A 15,437-nucleotide genomic window follows, 5' to 3' on the forward strand; every position below is an offset into this window, starting at 1 on the left:
ATGAAAAGAAATTTTCTGATATAGACATAAGTGATTCTTATAGGAATTTAACACAATCGCATAATGCATTAACAGTAGTAGCTGAGTGAGGCTTCTCCATGATGTTGCTGGTGTGGCTCTGATATTTGCTTTAATCATCTTTCTATCCATAATTCCAGGCCCTTCTCAAGAAGCATGAGGCCTTCCTGGTGGACCTCAATGCATTTGAAAGCAGCATAAAGGCTCTGAGAGATCAGGCAGAAGCCTGCCAGGTAAGAAGGGTCTGGTTCTGACAGTAATCCCACTTCGTAGTATAGATGTAAAGGAATTCTGTTGCTGGCTCCCCTCTCTCCCCTCTCCCCTCTCCTCCCCTTTCCCCTCTCCCCTTCCTCCCCTCTCCCTCTCCCTCCCTCTCTCTCTCCAAACTAGGAAACAACTGCCAAGAAAATACTATTTCCATTATTACTTTTTAAGTAAGAATGCTAAACTCTTTGTAGCATCTATAACAATGTATGCCAAAGTAAAATTTCAATAAGCATTAGGTTTGTTGATACACTTTTTGTCTTTCTCATTTGCTCCTTTTTATCTCTCCCCTCTTATGATATAACTTTAATGCGTTTGATCCTCTTAATTGCTTTGTGACTTGGCTATTATTTAAACATCAAGATTTATCAAATAGAGAGATACAGGTTTGGATTAAAATAATCATATCAGAAAATTACATGGCCTGTTGGTTACAGGGCTAGAAATATTTTTAAATGTTTATGTAATGCATGTATAAACAGGAAATGGGCCCACCATAAACAAGAAACTTCTGTTCTCCTGTAACGAGTATCAAAGAAGAGAAACAATTTTATAATCAAGACATAGATAAGCCCTTTTACAACCCATAATCCATGGAAACAGATGCACCAAGGCACAGACCAATCAAGTATATTTGGGAAATCAGAAACATGTTTGGCTGAGAGTGTTGGAAGGCTGAGAAGTGGGTAGTCAAGAATGATTAACTTGGAATTAAGTAAATGACAAAGTACCTTGTATAAAGGGAAACAAGCAAAAGGAGATGTGTCTTTTTCTACTTAAGGAATCATTCTAGAGAGTGATTGAGAATCCACATGCTCAGTCTAAAACAGACTGAGTATGGCAAGCCAGCACCCGCTTCCAGCACATCTGTTTGCCCCTGTATCAGTCTGTGCCCAGTGGGTCCCTGGATACAGCCAGACTGACAAATCATAGGTCATGAGGCAATGTACCAGGTGAGAGGCAAAAGTCAGAGATCCAGAAGAGGAGGTTTCATCTTCTGCACCTGTCTGAACGGTATGTGCTTTGGAGACAAAAACAAAACTTCACAGAAATTAAAGAAGAATGCATATCCTGGAACAGAATGATTTCTTTAAAGAAATAGGAATCTTAAGTAGTATTCTCACAGTTTTTCTAATTCTGTGGCTTTTCCTGGGCTATAGGTTGTCAGTCTTTACCGTACAAATGTCATTATACCTTAACAAAATGAGCTAAAGAGAAAGCAGATGGGGAAACTTGTTAGTAAGGGCCCAGAGAGAGGAGAAAGTGATGGTGAGTCACAGGTTCTCAGGTTGCTGACATATTGATGAGCATGGTTTATTTGAATCTTCATATTACTCTTCCCACAAAAACAGAAGCCTGGAACATACAATGCTTTTGATAGAATGCGCATGTGCTGTTGACCATGTTAATACTTTCCAGTCTGCCAGGTCTCTGATAGGTACTTCTGAAGCAGAGTCCTGGAGGGTCACCACTGTCAGGCGGCAGCCACATCGGAACCGCAGCCAAGGCTTCCCTCTCCTGGGTGCTCTGGGAACTGCGCACCACTGGTGTGCTCTACATGGAAAGGCTTCCAGGGTGCAACTGACATATGGTTTGTTTGTTTTCCCCCAGCAACAGCAGGCAGCACCAGTGGATGAGGCTGGTCGAGAAGCTAGGGTCATAGCGTTGTATGACTTTGAGGCTCGCAGCCGTAGAGAGATCAGCATGAAAAAGAATGATGTCTTAACTCTGCTCAGTTCCATCAACAAGGTGACGATTTTTCCTTGAACTCTCTTACTGTGCAAAACGCGGCTTTTCCACAGCTCTCTCCTGACTCCACCAGATAGGTGTTTTTGTATGTAATTTTTGTTGTTTTGTTTTGGGTATTTGGTTGGCTGGCTTGAATTTTGAGACATGGTTTCTCTGTGTAGGCTGGCTGTCCTACCTGAAACTTGACTTTCACTTCTGATGTAGCTTAGGCTGGCCTTGAATTTACAGAGATCAGTAAGAGATCAGACAGAGATCTGTCTTCCAAGTGCTAGGATTAAAGGTGTGTACCACTACTCCCAAGCTCAGATAAGTGGTTTTGATGCTCAACATTTAATCCTTGTTCTCTTAAATAATTTTATGTAATATTTTTCCATGAGTTTAACTGTGCAAAAGCAGAAAGATAGATGATAGATAGATGAATGGATGGATGGATGGATGGATGGATAGACAGATGGACAGATCTTCAGGACTTTTTGAGTACTAATCTAAGTCGTAGCATTAATGAAACAATGATCAAGAAAACTTAAGGAGTTAACTTGAAGATATTTAAGATTTGGCAAATCATTAATAATGTATTTACAGACCTAAACTGTCCTTTTCTTCCCCATCTCTTGCTTGTTCCTCTTCTATGCCAGGATTCCTAGTGAAAGAAACAAGTCTTTAGGGTTAGGAGAAATCTGATGAGTACTTTATTCCTGGCCACTTGGCAGGCATAGGCAGAAGGAGCACAAAAGTTTGAGGTCAGCCTGGGCAAAACAGAGATAGACCCTTTTTAAGAAAAAAAATATCTTTAAGTGACTTGATTTCTTATATGTTTATAAAGCCAGTGTTAAAACAATTAATGGAATTTTATGATATTTTTCCTTATAAAAATATTTTAATATGTAGCTAATCTCAAAAGTAATAAGAAATTTTTGAGCTTGTTACTCTTCTTGAAGATATGTAAATTCTTTAGAGAGGCAAGATGTTTTCTTATCAAAAAAAATTAAGTGAAGTCTCATTTCTTCTTTGGATTATGTTTTACAGCATTTTCTCAAAGGAACTGGACCTCGGAGTGATTAATATACTAGCTCTGAAAGAATTTACATTAATGAATCCAGTGAGATTGATAAATGTTAGGGCCATACCCAAGAAGCCCAGCTGATTCTTGAGGAGCAGACTGGCCCCTCACTAGGTTTGAATGTTATGCCCATCTGACTTCAGATATCAAATTAGTTGATTTCAGGGGCTGACTTCTGTAGTGCCCACTATTGCTTATTAATCCTTTACCAATATGGCAATTATGAGGTACCAATGAGTGATGTTTAGCTCTTATCAGCCAGCAGTTCCTGTTCCTGAAGACTATTGTGAGACTTGAAGCCCCTAGGGTTTGTGGCTTTTTGGGAGGATTAATGAAGGAGTGGGAATCTGTCCTCACTTTAGGACTGGTGGAAGGTTGAAGCTGATGATCACCAAGGCTTTGTGCCAGCGGTCTATGTCAGGAAACTGGCCCATGATGAACTACCAGGGTTCCCACAGCAACGGCGAGAGGAGCCAGTCAACATCCCTCAGCTCCAGCAACAGATTGAGGCCCTGTAAGTTCACACGATGGACGCTTCGAAAGGGGATGGCCTTGCTTTCCTCTCACAGTCCTGCATCTTTCCGTTTAGAGATGTAAATTCACAAGTTTTAATCTTCACACACTAGCCCATATATGAAGAAAGGAAATCCCAAGGACATTGTCTCAGTGTCAGAGCCTTTATGGAGCCATGTCTTCTGACTCCTTGGCCAGCTTTCTTCAAAGTCTCCAGACATCCATAAGAATGTTGGATACTAGGAAATGGGCTGGTTGCCAGGAATATGACATTGTCCAAGGACAAGGAAATGGACTGCAGGCAGGAATCTGACAATAGGCTGGGACAAAGAAATAATTTCAGGCAGAAATCTAAATCCTAGGCTAGAACAAAGAAGAAATTTCAGGCAGGAATCTAAATCTTAGGCTAGAACAAAGAAGTAGGCTTCAGGCATGGAAATGACTTTGGGCTAGGACAGGGAAGTAGGCTTAGATATTTTGGTCATCCTGATAAGCCCTTAGAGATAGTGATCACAGGAATGATCACAGGGAATCTGTTTATTGTCATGTGTGTTCTTTGACTATCTGGGGTTATTGTCTTGCTTGTTCCTTGACTATTTGCATCTACTGAATTGCTAGTTCCTCAACCTAGAACTGACCTTAATACTTGCATGTAATTTAAACAGTATAAAGGCAAAAAAGGAGGAAGAGGGATGGGATAGGAGATTAATGGGGGATGGGGTGGGAAAAGGGAATGGCATCTGAAATGTAAATAAATAAGATATCTAATTTAAAAAAACAGTGTTGGATATTGTTTCGAATCTAGCTGGCATGTAAAATTTCACTCTTCTACCACAAAAAGTAATGAAATAAGTCATTCTTTTCATCCATTGTGTCTTAATCAAGGTTCCTATTCCTGCACAAAACATCATGACCAAGAAGCAAGTTGGGGAGGAAAGGGTTTATTCAGCTTCCACTTCCACTTTGCTGTTCAACACTAGGAAGTCACGACAGGAACTCACATAGGGCAGGAATCTGGAGGCAGGAGCTGATGCAGAGGCCATCAAGGATGGCTGCTTATTGGCTTGTTTCCCCTGCCTTGCTCAGCTTGCTTTCTCATAGAACCCAGGAACACAGTGGGCTGGGTCCTTCCACCTTGATCAGTAATTGAGAAAATACCTTACAGCTGAATCTCATGGAGGCATCTCCTCAACTGAAGCTCCTTTGTGATAAATCTAGCTTGTGTCAAGTTGACACACAAAACCAGCCAGTACACATTGATACTTTAAAAATACTTAACTAAAATATAATTACATAATTTCTTTCCTTCTCTTGCTTCTACAACTCCTCCCTCTAACTTCTCCATGGTATCCGATCCTCTTCTCCCTCTTTTAAATTGATGGCTTGTTTTCTTTGATTTTAGATAGATAGATAGATAGATGATAGAAATAGTAGATAAATAAGAGATAGATGATAGAAATATTAGATAAATAATAGATAGATAGATGGATGATAGATAGATGGATAGATAGATAGATAGATAGAAGATAAATAGATGCCCAAACATACACATAAAACCTGCTGAATCTATTTTTGTTGTGTGGGTATGATTTCATGGCTGACCACTTTGCATTGTGTAGCCAACATGAGGATTTTCTTTGGAAGAGACTAATTTTCCCTCTCTCAAAAGTCATAAGTTCTTGTAGTTCTTTGTCTAAAGATATGACTTCATGAGATTTTTTCCCTTCTGTGTTAGCATATCTTTAATACTTTCATTATTTACTTTCTTGTTTAGGGAACTATTTCTAGGAGACACATATAAGGGTTTCTGGTCCCTTTCTGGTTCCCTTACTCTTAAAATCTTTCTGCTCCTTATGCAGAAATGTTCCTTGGGCCTTAGGTTCAGGAGACCTTTCAGTTTTTAAATGCAATGTTCTCCATTTCTCTGCTTTTATTGTCTATTTTATCCCTAGTTTATTCATCTTCTCTTTTACTGATCTTATTTTGATTTACTCTTTTTTCATTTTCCCCACTTCATCCTCTAGTTTTCTTACCCTGCATCGATGTTCTTATACTTTCTCTGTTTTTTCAGTCATTATTTTCTAGTTTTTTTTAATTCCTCCGTTCAGGTACCACTCCCTCCTGGATCGGGCAGAAGAACGCCGACGTCGCTTGCTGCAGCGTTACAATGAGTTTCTGCTGGCCTATGAAGCAGGAGATATGTTGGAGTGGATCCAAGAGAAAAAGACAGAAAACACTGGGGTGGAACTGGATGATGTTTGGGAACTGCAGAAGAAGTTTGACGAGTTCCAGCGGGTATGAAAGGACTTTACTTAGGTCATTTTTGAGGTGTTTATTTTAAATTTGTTAAATATATTCCATTGTTTCAAGACATCCACAGTTCATATCCACAAGGCTGTTAATAACTAGAAAGCAATGAGTTCCGAAACTAGACAACTTAACTTTTCAGCCCCAGCCACTGACTCGCCAAAATCTGCTAGGTAGTACAGGGACTACCATGATTCTTTAACACTTAATCTGTGACATACTGTATTGCTGAATCTCAGCCTAAGATGAGGTGTCATAGGACCCATGTGGACTCAAAAATGAAGCAGCAGTTGATGTAGGAAGAAAAGTGACCAGATTTCCCAGCCAGAAAATTACTTTTTATCTCCTGAGAACACTTTCATCATGTTTTCTTCATTCATTTTTATTGTATCATCTCAACTATCAGGAAATATGAATTTGTTTCTTCCCATCATTTTCTTTTCTCAGTCTCCATGTGAAGATATACATATATATATATATATATATATATATATATATATATATATATATGTTTTAACATGTATTATATGTACATATATATACATATATATGTATAAGCATGTACACATATCTAAAGTATGAAGTCTTCTGATAATATAAATTACACATGGAAAATAACTTAAGGAATTTAAGATAAGTATGCTTCAGACTGCAGATGAGTAATGGTTCTGGCAAATTTTGGATGGCTACTTAGTTTAGAGTCTTTAAGGGTACAGTATAGTGGCCAATGAGAGAACAGCATGTGTATCACAAATTATATAGATCATTTGCTTTAATAACATTTAACAAAATGTGCACCCAGGTGTCAGGCAGGTATGGAATGTCTAGGAAAAAGACTTATACTGCTTGGGTAAATTTTCTTATACAGGATCTGAAGAGCAATGAGCCACGGTTAAAGGATATCAATAAGGTGGCTGACGAACTGCTCTTTGAAGAGCTCCTCACCCCAGAAGGAGCTCACATACGACAGGTAATCACCGCTCCCTCTATTCCTCCTCAACACTAGGCTGGGCTGCGGGGCCCTCATTTCACATTGGTCACTCATCTTCATATTGCAAAGGTTGGAATGTAAAGGCGGCGTGAACTAGTTTTAATGTAAAGGCAGCGTGAACTAGTTTTAATGTAAAGGCGGCGTGAACTAGTTTTAATGTAAAGGCAGTGTGAACTAGTTTTAGAATAGGCCAATGACAGCAGGCCAAATTGTCCAGGCATTTTTATTGTTTCAGAAATGTAGCAATAAATATTAAAGATCCCATCCTGGGGCTTCTTCCTACCTTAGACCATTTATGTTCCCAGATGAAAGACAGACAACACACAGACTTCATATTTTTAAAATAGCTATAGGCAGCACGATAGCTGGGCAACTGCCTACCCCCCAACCTCATGCTGTTTGAATCTACTTTCCTATCTATAACTCCAAGTTTTCATTTACTATTTAATATGTTCTTTCTGGGCTGCTCTTAATGTGAATTGGTCAGCCCACATGACCATATTTTTATGGCTCAGCTATCCCATGGCAGCTCTTCTGCCTTCTGCATGTTCTTTTACTTCATAGCAGCAGCTTCTCCTCTTTCCTCCCGGTCCTCTCTCCCTCAAGCCTGCAAAACCTCAACTCCACCTATGTCCCTTCTGTTATTCACTGTCGACATCTTTATTACCCAATCAAAATTAACTTGGGGGCAGGGTCCCAGGGCCTACATGCAGACTCCAGGTCTTGGGGACAGCACTTAGCATTACAACAGACAGTAAAAGACAAAACGTCAACAGAGAGAACTTTATTCAACCAGATTTACTTAGTGGCATTTATCAAGTGTCTTCTGTGTTCTTCTACATAGTGTTGGAGGGTGAGACAATAAACTCATATTTAGCTTCAAAAATCAGATTTAGAATGCTTTACCAATGTTCCATTGGTAAAGAACCTGTTGATAACATTATGAAGACCCAGCTAAATCCCCCAAGTACCACAGAACATGTTTTTAATACCAACACTAGAAGAAAATGGGTGGATATAAGAAGCTCCTTAGAGCTTGCTTGTCCAGCAACTCTAACAAAGTTCTGGGCCCAGTGAAAGATATATTCTCAAAAACTAAGGGAGTGGGTAACTGAGGAAGACACCTGACATCAACCCATGACCTGCAAATGCATATGCATGCATAAATATATGCACATGTACACTCATGTGCACACATTCACATACAACACATAGGATATATATACATCTAAAAAGGAAGTTTAGAAGATATTGCACTGGGAATCCGGAAAATTAGGTTTAGGTCTTGGCTTTACCCTGTCTGTGTGTTCTTTGAAATATTTGCTTAATTTTTAAGGACCTTGGTGATTGGAAGAAAACAATCTTGAAATTTCCTTTCAATTTGTATTTGTGTTCTGTCAAATGGATCATAAAATTCCTACCTACTGGCCCTACTCAAAATTAGATATTTTGTATTGAAATTTTTAACTATACTATTTAACTGAACTGACATCTAATGTAAACTCACCTACCTCTAACTGCCCCTCAGTAGAAATGCAGTGTTCAGAGTCAAGAACACAAAGATAGTGCACAAAAGTGACGAGTGATTATGGAAAGAGGCTAGTAAAGAAAGCTTACTAGAAGAGACTGGTTATGACGTAGTGAAGGAGAATTTAAATGTCTCTCCCATCTCATTTGTCGAGATGATAGATATGTGTTTCTTCCCCAGAATTGTGTCTAGAGCACAGCTCCATTATAGATCTAGTGAGCATTTATTACAAGTCCGGTCTTGTAGTCTTGCTTGCCATAAACCAGTGAGGATGACTTCACTTCCTCTTTCCTTTGGATGCTTTTCTGGAATTGGAAATAGAAGGACTAGTATAAGAATGCTGTATTAATCCCCAACAGGAAGCAAAGAACTGAAAGGCCACTAGCTCTATTGAATTTAGAATATGTAAAGCTATTTTTTTTTTTGCTTAAATAATTGTGTCAGCATCTAACTACCAAGACAATATTTTAATTCATTTTTAGAGGTTCTAATTATACTCTTTGTGACAAGATACATTTATGGTAACCCTAGGATCAATGGTCCTAGACATAATATCAGTTGGGAAGAAATGAAATCCCATTCTCTATGGCACTTTTAAAAGTAGAGTAAGCTTAGGCTATACAACAGGGAAGTAAAGCTATGTGCATTCTAAAGGGTTACCAGCAAAGCAAGTTACATGCCGGCTACTAGTCACATACAACACTAAGCTGTCTGAACCAGTCTCTGACTAAATCCATGTCTCTATGTTTTTTAGGAGTTAAACACCCGTTGGAATTCCTTGAAGAGGCTGGCAGATGAGCAGTATCAGCTGCTCAGCAGTGCACATGCTGTTGAGATGTTTCACAGGTAAGCACCTTGACAGTCAGATGGCACTGCTCTGCTGGAGCCCCTCAAAGAGCCCATAAGTCTAATCACTATGGAGAACCATAGCTAATAGTAAATAGCCCTCTTTCTCAAAAGAAGATAATTTACTAATAGACCACATTACTTCCCAGCAAAATTTTCCTCACTTGACTATTGGAAACATTGACACATTGACTCCGAGATAACCAAATCTTTCATTTAGGCCTGGCACATAGCTTGTGGTTTAGACAGGATTCTATAATAAGAAATTAAATTTAAAGTATGAATTAAGCTTATGTTATTATGTTTGAGAAACAGAAGGTAAATGACAGCAGATATCACACTCTTAATCTACTCTGGCAATCCTTTTAATGCTTCATTCTCAAATCCGCATCTACACTAAGAAACACTCACTTACAAACAAATAATAAGGCAAACAAATAAGAACCTGCCATTTGTGCATATAAATGTGGCTCTGAGGATAGAAAATGGAGAAAACAGAGTATTGGACGGGTCTGGCTTTTTGGCATAGCTCTAAGTGCTAAAGTGTGAAATACATTTGTTAACTCGGAGGCTCTGCAAGTAGTGTACAAGGTTCAAACTCAGGGTCCACCTTTCAGCAGTAGTATTATCTTGAGTCTTGAAATGCCTGTTTTCTGATACATAGTTGAAAATAATAAACTAAACTCTAAACTAGCTAACTAACCTCAATGCCCATATATCACAAAGGATGACCATGATGTTAAAGATGGTGCTAGTAGTGACTTACTTCTGAACCACCCTTCTGAGGCACTTTATTACTCCTATGTCCTCCACTCTATTGTGTTCCAGAGAAGCAGATGATGTCAAGGAACAGATTGATAAGAAATGCCAGGCTCTCAATGCTGCTGACCCTGGCTCTGACCTGCTCAGTGTCCAGGCCCTCCAGAGGCAGCATGAGGTCTTTGAGAGAGACATCATCCCCCTGGGAGAAAAGGTAAGACATATGCTTTCAATCTTTCTCAACACTTTCTCCATCTTTATGCCTATAGCAATGTGCCTTTCTTTGGTTCTCTTCGAAAATCTATTGTTCTTATATCCTTTTTTTAAAAAAAAATATTGCTTTATACTAATTTTTGTACCCTCTCCCTAACAATAAAACAATACAATATCATGCTCAGTGACCATTAACATAGGAAAATCTATATTAACCTTTTACTGTCTAAGTGAGTACTTTATATTCCTTTGCCTCTTTAGATAATGTCAAGTGAACAGACTAGTGGTCAATTGTGGTAGCCAAGGTCTAGGTGAAATGACTATCCATACCCAGAAGTATCAGATTATGTCTAGATGTTGAGCAGTGCTTCCTCAGTGAGCAATTCAATAAGAGTATTTTCACCTCATAGCCCAAAATGAAAGACTAAATCATTCCAAATATATTAGATGCAACCTATAGCTAGGCATCCTCATGCAGAGCCCCCAAAATATTTTCATATGAAAATTAAGACTCAGGGGTTCCAGACTGATATATCACTGAGCAACAGAGTTACTCATCCAATCTTGCTTATAACTTTTTAAAAAACAAACAAACAAACAAACAAGCAAACAAACAAAAATCATGGAGGCAGTTCCACATGGTTATCAGAATGCTTGTGTTTGCCCAGGTGATTACACTGGGAGAGACAGCTGAGCGTCTCTGTGAATCCCACCCAGATGCCACTGAGGACCTGCAGAAGCAGCGAACAGAGCTGAATGAGGCCTGGGATACACTCCAAGGTCTTACAAGTGATCGAAAGGAGAGTCTGAATGAAGCCCATAAATTCTTTCTCTTCCTTAGCAAGGCCAGGTAAAGCTCAAACGGCTGACAGTCACCATGCAAAATGGGGTGTTTCTCTTCATTGTCCTGTGTAGAGTCCCTAGGAATATCCTGGGTATAAGTGTTATTTACTGTAGGGTTATAAAGACACCATTATGTCCAATAAGGCACAGAGGGCAACCGTAATGCTTCAAGCCAAAAATGCTGATGCTCTAAGGAATACAGGCTACGGAAGCCCATTAAGAAAGTTTTTGTAAAGTACTTATTATACACAAGGTGTTACCAGGAGTTTGGGGGATGGGGTTTTCTTTATGCTGATGAGGAAGAGAAGAGTAAGGATAACCATGGTTGGTTCTAATATATTTACTTCTCAGTGACCTAGAGAATTGGATCAAAGCCATTGGTGGTGTAATATCATCACCTGAGTTGGCTGAGGACTTAACTGGCACAGAGATCTTGCTGGAGCGACATCAGGTACAGCTACAAACTCCACAGCCACTGACCAGTGATCTAAAACTCTTCTCACTTCAGATGTTTCTACAGTATTCACTAGTCCCTCTCCTACTTTCCCACAGGAGCATCATGATGACATAAAGAGAGAAGACCCCACCTTCCAGGCCTTAGAAGACTTTGGAACAGAACTTATAGATGGTGGCCACCGTAACAGCCATGAAATTGAAAATACTCTCCAGGATATTAAGTTAAAGAGAGAAAAATTGGAAAATGATTGGGAAAACCGCAAGAAAATGCTAGACCAGTGCTTAGAACTGCAGGTATAGTAGCTTCTGGAGAGTTGGGTGTTAGTCTCAGATACTTGAGTGTCATTTTGTTTGGTAATTGGGGGCATTCACTGTATTAGACGGTGTGAGCTGTAAACAGTAGTGTCTTGTGATTGTCTGGCACTGTACTCTGAGTTATAGACTGAGCATCCTTATGTTCTGTTATCTTGTTCCTATTAAAAGAGACAACAAGTCGCAGTGAAATGGCTCAGTGGGCAAAGCAATTTGCTGAAAAAAGCATGACGACCTGAGTTTCATCCCAGAACACATGAAGAGAAGAGAGCCAACTCTTCACTAACTTTCACATGCATACCATAGACACCCCCCATACACCCTCTCTTACATACATAAACAAGCATACAACTAAAAAAAAGTCTTAAAAATTAAAAGCTTTTTAAAAGGAGAGAGCAAAACAAGATTGTAATTAGTCTTGTACATGAATGGGATTATTGTCATTAATTATCATTAAATAATTAACTGAAGTATTGGTTTTCATTAAGAATAGCAGTGTACATGGGACTGGAGAGATGGCTCAGCAGTTAAGAGCACTGACTGCTCTTCCAGAGGTCCTGAGTTCAATTCCCAGCAACCACATGGTGGCTCACAACCATCTGTAATGGGATCCGATGCCATTTTCTGGTGTGTCTGTAGACAGCTACAGTGTACTCACATAGAATAAATAAATAAATAAATAAATAAATAAATAAATAAAGATAAAAAAAGGATAGCAGTGTGCAGGTCATAGTACTATGAATCTCATTAGAATGTGTTTCTTTCTATAAGAAGTACAGATCATTCAAATATAGGAGATGTTTACTAACAGAATAGAATGTATGACTGCTGTGAGGATAAAGAGGAAGGAGTAGTCACAGTGTCTGAGGAAAGAATATTAATATATCATACACATTCTATGGATAATATTTTACAAAGTTTTAAAGAAGTAACCTGCTGAAAATCTGACACATCTGTAATATCAGTACTCAGATCAGTAGTTCATGGTTATCTTCAGCTACATGCTGAGTTTGTTACCATCATATGCTAGCCAAGACTCTGTCTCAAGTTTTGAGGGAGGGAGGGAGGGAGGGAGAGAGAGGAGAGAGACAGAGAGTGGGGGGATGGGGTGGGGAGACAGAGACAGAGAGACAGAGAGAGAGACTGAACCAGTTATAATGTACTAGATGTACCGTATAGAGACGGCATCTTCACATTTACTATAGCTTATTAAACTCATGGAGTGTTTGAAGGAAAAAAATAAAGTGACAATGTACTTGAAATTTATTATAATAATGCTTTCTGAGAGAGAGAATATAACAGCACTGGCAAGATGTTTTGTGTCATCACCAATGAAGAGGGGTAAGATCATTTCCGTGGCCCATCTAGAATTACTACATGCCTGCCTCTGACTTCACTTACCCACTCCCTTATAGTTGTTCCGCGGGAAGTGTGAACAGGTTGAGAGCTGGATGGTGGCACGTGAGAATTCCCTGAGGTCAGAAGACAGAGATCACTTAAACAGTCTGCAGGCTTTGATGAAGAAACGGGATGATTTGGAAAAAGCAATCGCTGCCCAGGTAATAATTGATGTAAAACTTACAATAACTACAAATAGCAATACAGATTCGCTTAATGCTTACCTGATTTTTAAAATCATTTTAATTCTTGTTTGCTTCTCTTTACTTGTGCTATTAGCATATGTTAATTATACATAATAATGGTTTCTTTATGATACTTCCATATATGTATAGTGTTTTAAGCAAATTCACCTCCTGTTACACAGCTTTGACCTCTTACTCCTCCATTCATTCTCCTTTTTCTCTCAGCTAGCTCTAATTCTACTCCCACATCTATTTTTCTTTTCATTTTTAATGGCCCTTGACTTTTGCTAGGTTGTTAACAGGAACATGGTATACATTTCTTTACAGGAAGAAGAGCCCCTTACCAGTGGCTATACCATAGAAGCAAATACCTCTCCTCCACCCATATAGCTGCATACCAATCCTTAGGGAGAATTGTGGCTCCATCAGCCCCGTCTGAGGCTCAGAAAGACACACACAAACGTCCTTTCTCATATTAGGATCCTTGCATTTGTGTGGAAGTGAATATAATACAGAGCCAGAAAAATAGTGGTCTATCAGAGAGAAAAACAGATCTTTTAAGCACATGTAGGTAGCATGTGCTGTGAAAGTGAAGCAAGATTATTGGTTGTGGAAAGAGTTAAAGGCATGGAGAAGGCTTGGGGATATGGGAAGAGAAAGGGATTCAGGGAAAAGACAACCTAAACTAAACATGAGCAGAAAAGTAATAGGAAAACGTAACACCATAAGCTGATCAAAAGGTAAAATTCAACAGTTTGAACAGATGTACCTGTGTGGGTAGATATCATTGCTCATAGAAGCCACAGGCTATTAATACCCAAATTACCTTTGCTTCATACAGGCAATGTTGGGACAGAAAGGGAGAGGTTGACAAATCATATACAGACATTCAACTCTTTCTTATTAAGGCCTCCATTATAATAAAACACAATTTTTAGGGCTGGAGAGATGGCTCAGCAGTTAAGAGCACTGACTGCTCTTCCAGAGGTCTTGAGTTCAATTCCCAGCAAACACATGGTGGCTCACAACCATCTGCAATAGGGTCTGGTGCCCTCTTCTGGTGTGTCTGAAGAGAGCAATGGTGAATATATAAAGTAAAAAAGCTTTAAAAAAAAACCCCACATATTTTAGAACTAAATGTGACCTCTCCCTACTATCTATTTCAACATCTTACATAATACAGGATAGCCATGAGAAATGTTTGTTCTATAGAAAGTTAGTACTATCCCAAGATAGTAGATGTTTCTCTGTGTGCCAGGCATTTACTTTTTGATTCTGGTTATCTCATCTCAAGCCACAATATATATGTTTATCTTTAGGGAAGAGCCTAGAATATATCAAAGATCTAATTACAAGGCATCTGTGTTATTTCATTTCCTCTTATCCAGGAAAGGAAGATTGCTGACCTAGAGAACGATGGCACAAGGCTCATAGACAATGACCACTATGCCAAGAAAGAGATTGTTGCTCGCCTCCAACGTATTCTAGACAGGTCAGGCATGCAAGGTCCCCTCTCTGCATCAGAATCATGATAGGATCATAACTCTAAATTCTTGTCATTTTGACATATATTTCTTAGGAGACCTTCTACTTTAGACTTATATAATGAAAAACATGAAGGATGCTTTATGAATGAATTTATTTAATCACTTTGTTCTATGTCTGAGAACAGTAACAGCCTGCAAATGGCAAAGGGCCAGGTTGGAAGTTGGAAAATATAATGTATGTAACATCAGAGCAAAGGGGTGCTGGGTGGAAGATGATCCAAGTTCATCCTTTAGGTGGAAGGCTTTCAAAGAACAGCTGCTTGCTGAACTGGGAAAGTTAGGAGACTATGCTGACCTGAAACAGTTCTATCGTGACCTTGAGGAGCTGGAGGAATGGATCAATGAGATGCTGCCCATAGCCTGTGACGAATCTTACAAAGACCCCTCTAATATTCAGGCAAGTTCAAGATAGAAATCCTTTTTTAATTGGATATTTTATTTACATTTC

General features: G+C 39.1%; 1 protein-coding gene across 3 annotated transcripts in view; it reads left to right on the forward strand.

Annotated features, from left to right (window-relative positions):
- The window catches only part of Spta1 (spectrin alpha, erythrocytic 1), an 83,551-nt gene that overhangs the window by 32,613 nt on the left and 35,501 nt on the right, over nt 1-15,437 (forward strand). For all 3 annotated transcript variants that reach the window (XM_028755238.1, XM_028755237.1, XM_028755239.1), the window contains exons 20-32: nt 159-251; nt 1,894-2,031; nt 3,454-3,605; nt 5,713-5,899; nt 6,780-6,881; nt 9,185-9,276; nt 10,105-10,249; nt 10,917-11,098; nt 11,443-11,542; nt 11,644-11,841; nt 13,275-13,418; nt 14,831-14,934; nt 15,224-15,386. In XM_028755238.1, coding sequence (XP_028611071.1) covers nt 159-251; nt 1,894-2,031; nt 3,454-3,605; nt 5,713-5,899; nt 6,780-6,881; nt 9,185-9,276; nt 10,105-10,249; nt 10,917-11,098; nt 11,443-11,542; nt 11,644-11,841; nt 13,275-13,418; nt 14,831-14,934; nt 15,224-15,386 — 1,800 coding nt within the window. The remainder of the gene's footprint in view (nt 1-158; nt 252-1,893; nt 2,032-3,453; nt 3,606-5,712; nt 5,900-6,779; nt 6,882-9,184; nt 9,277-10,104; nt 10,250-10,916; nt 11,099-11,442; nt 11,543-11,643; nt 11,842-13,274; nt 13,419-14,830; nt 14,935-15,223; nt 15,387-15,437) is intronic.

This window comes from Grammomys surdaster, unplaced genomic scaffold (assembly GCF_004785775.1).
Source record: "Grammomys surdaster isolate TR1022 unplaced genomic scaffold, NIH_TR_1.0 126051, whole genome shotgun sequence".
In the NCBI taxonomy this organism is placed as follows: domain Eukaryota; kingdom Metazoa; phylum Chordata; class Mammalia; order Rodentia; family Muridae; genus Grammomys; species Grammomys surdaster.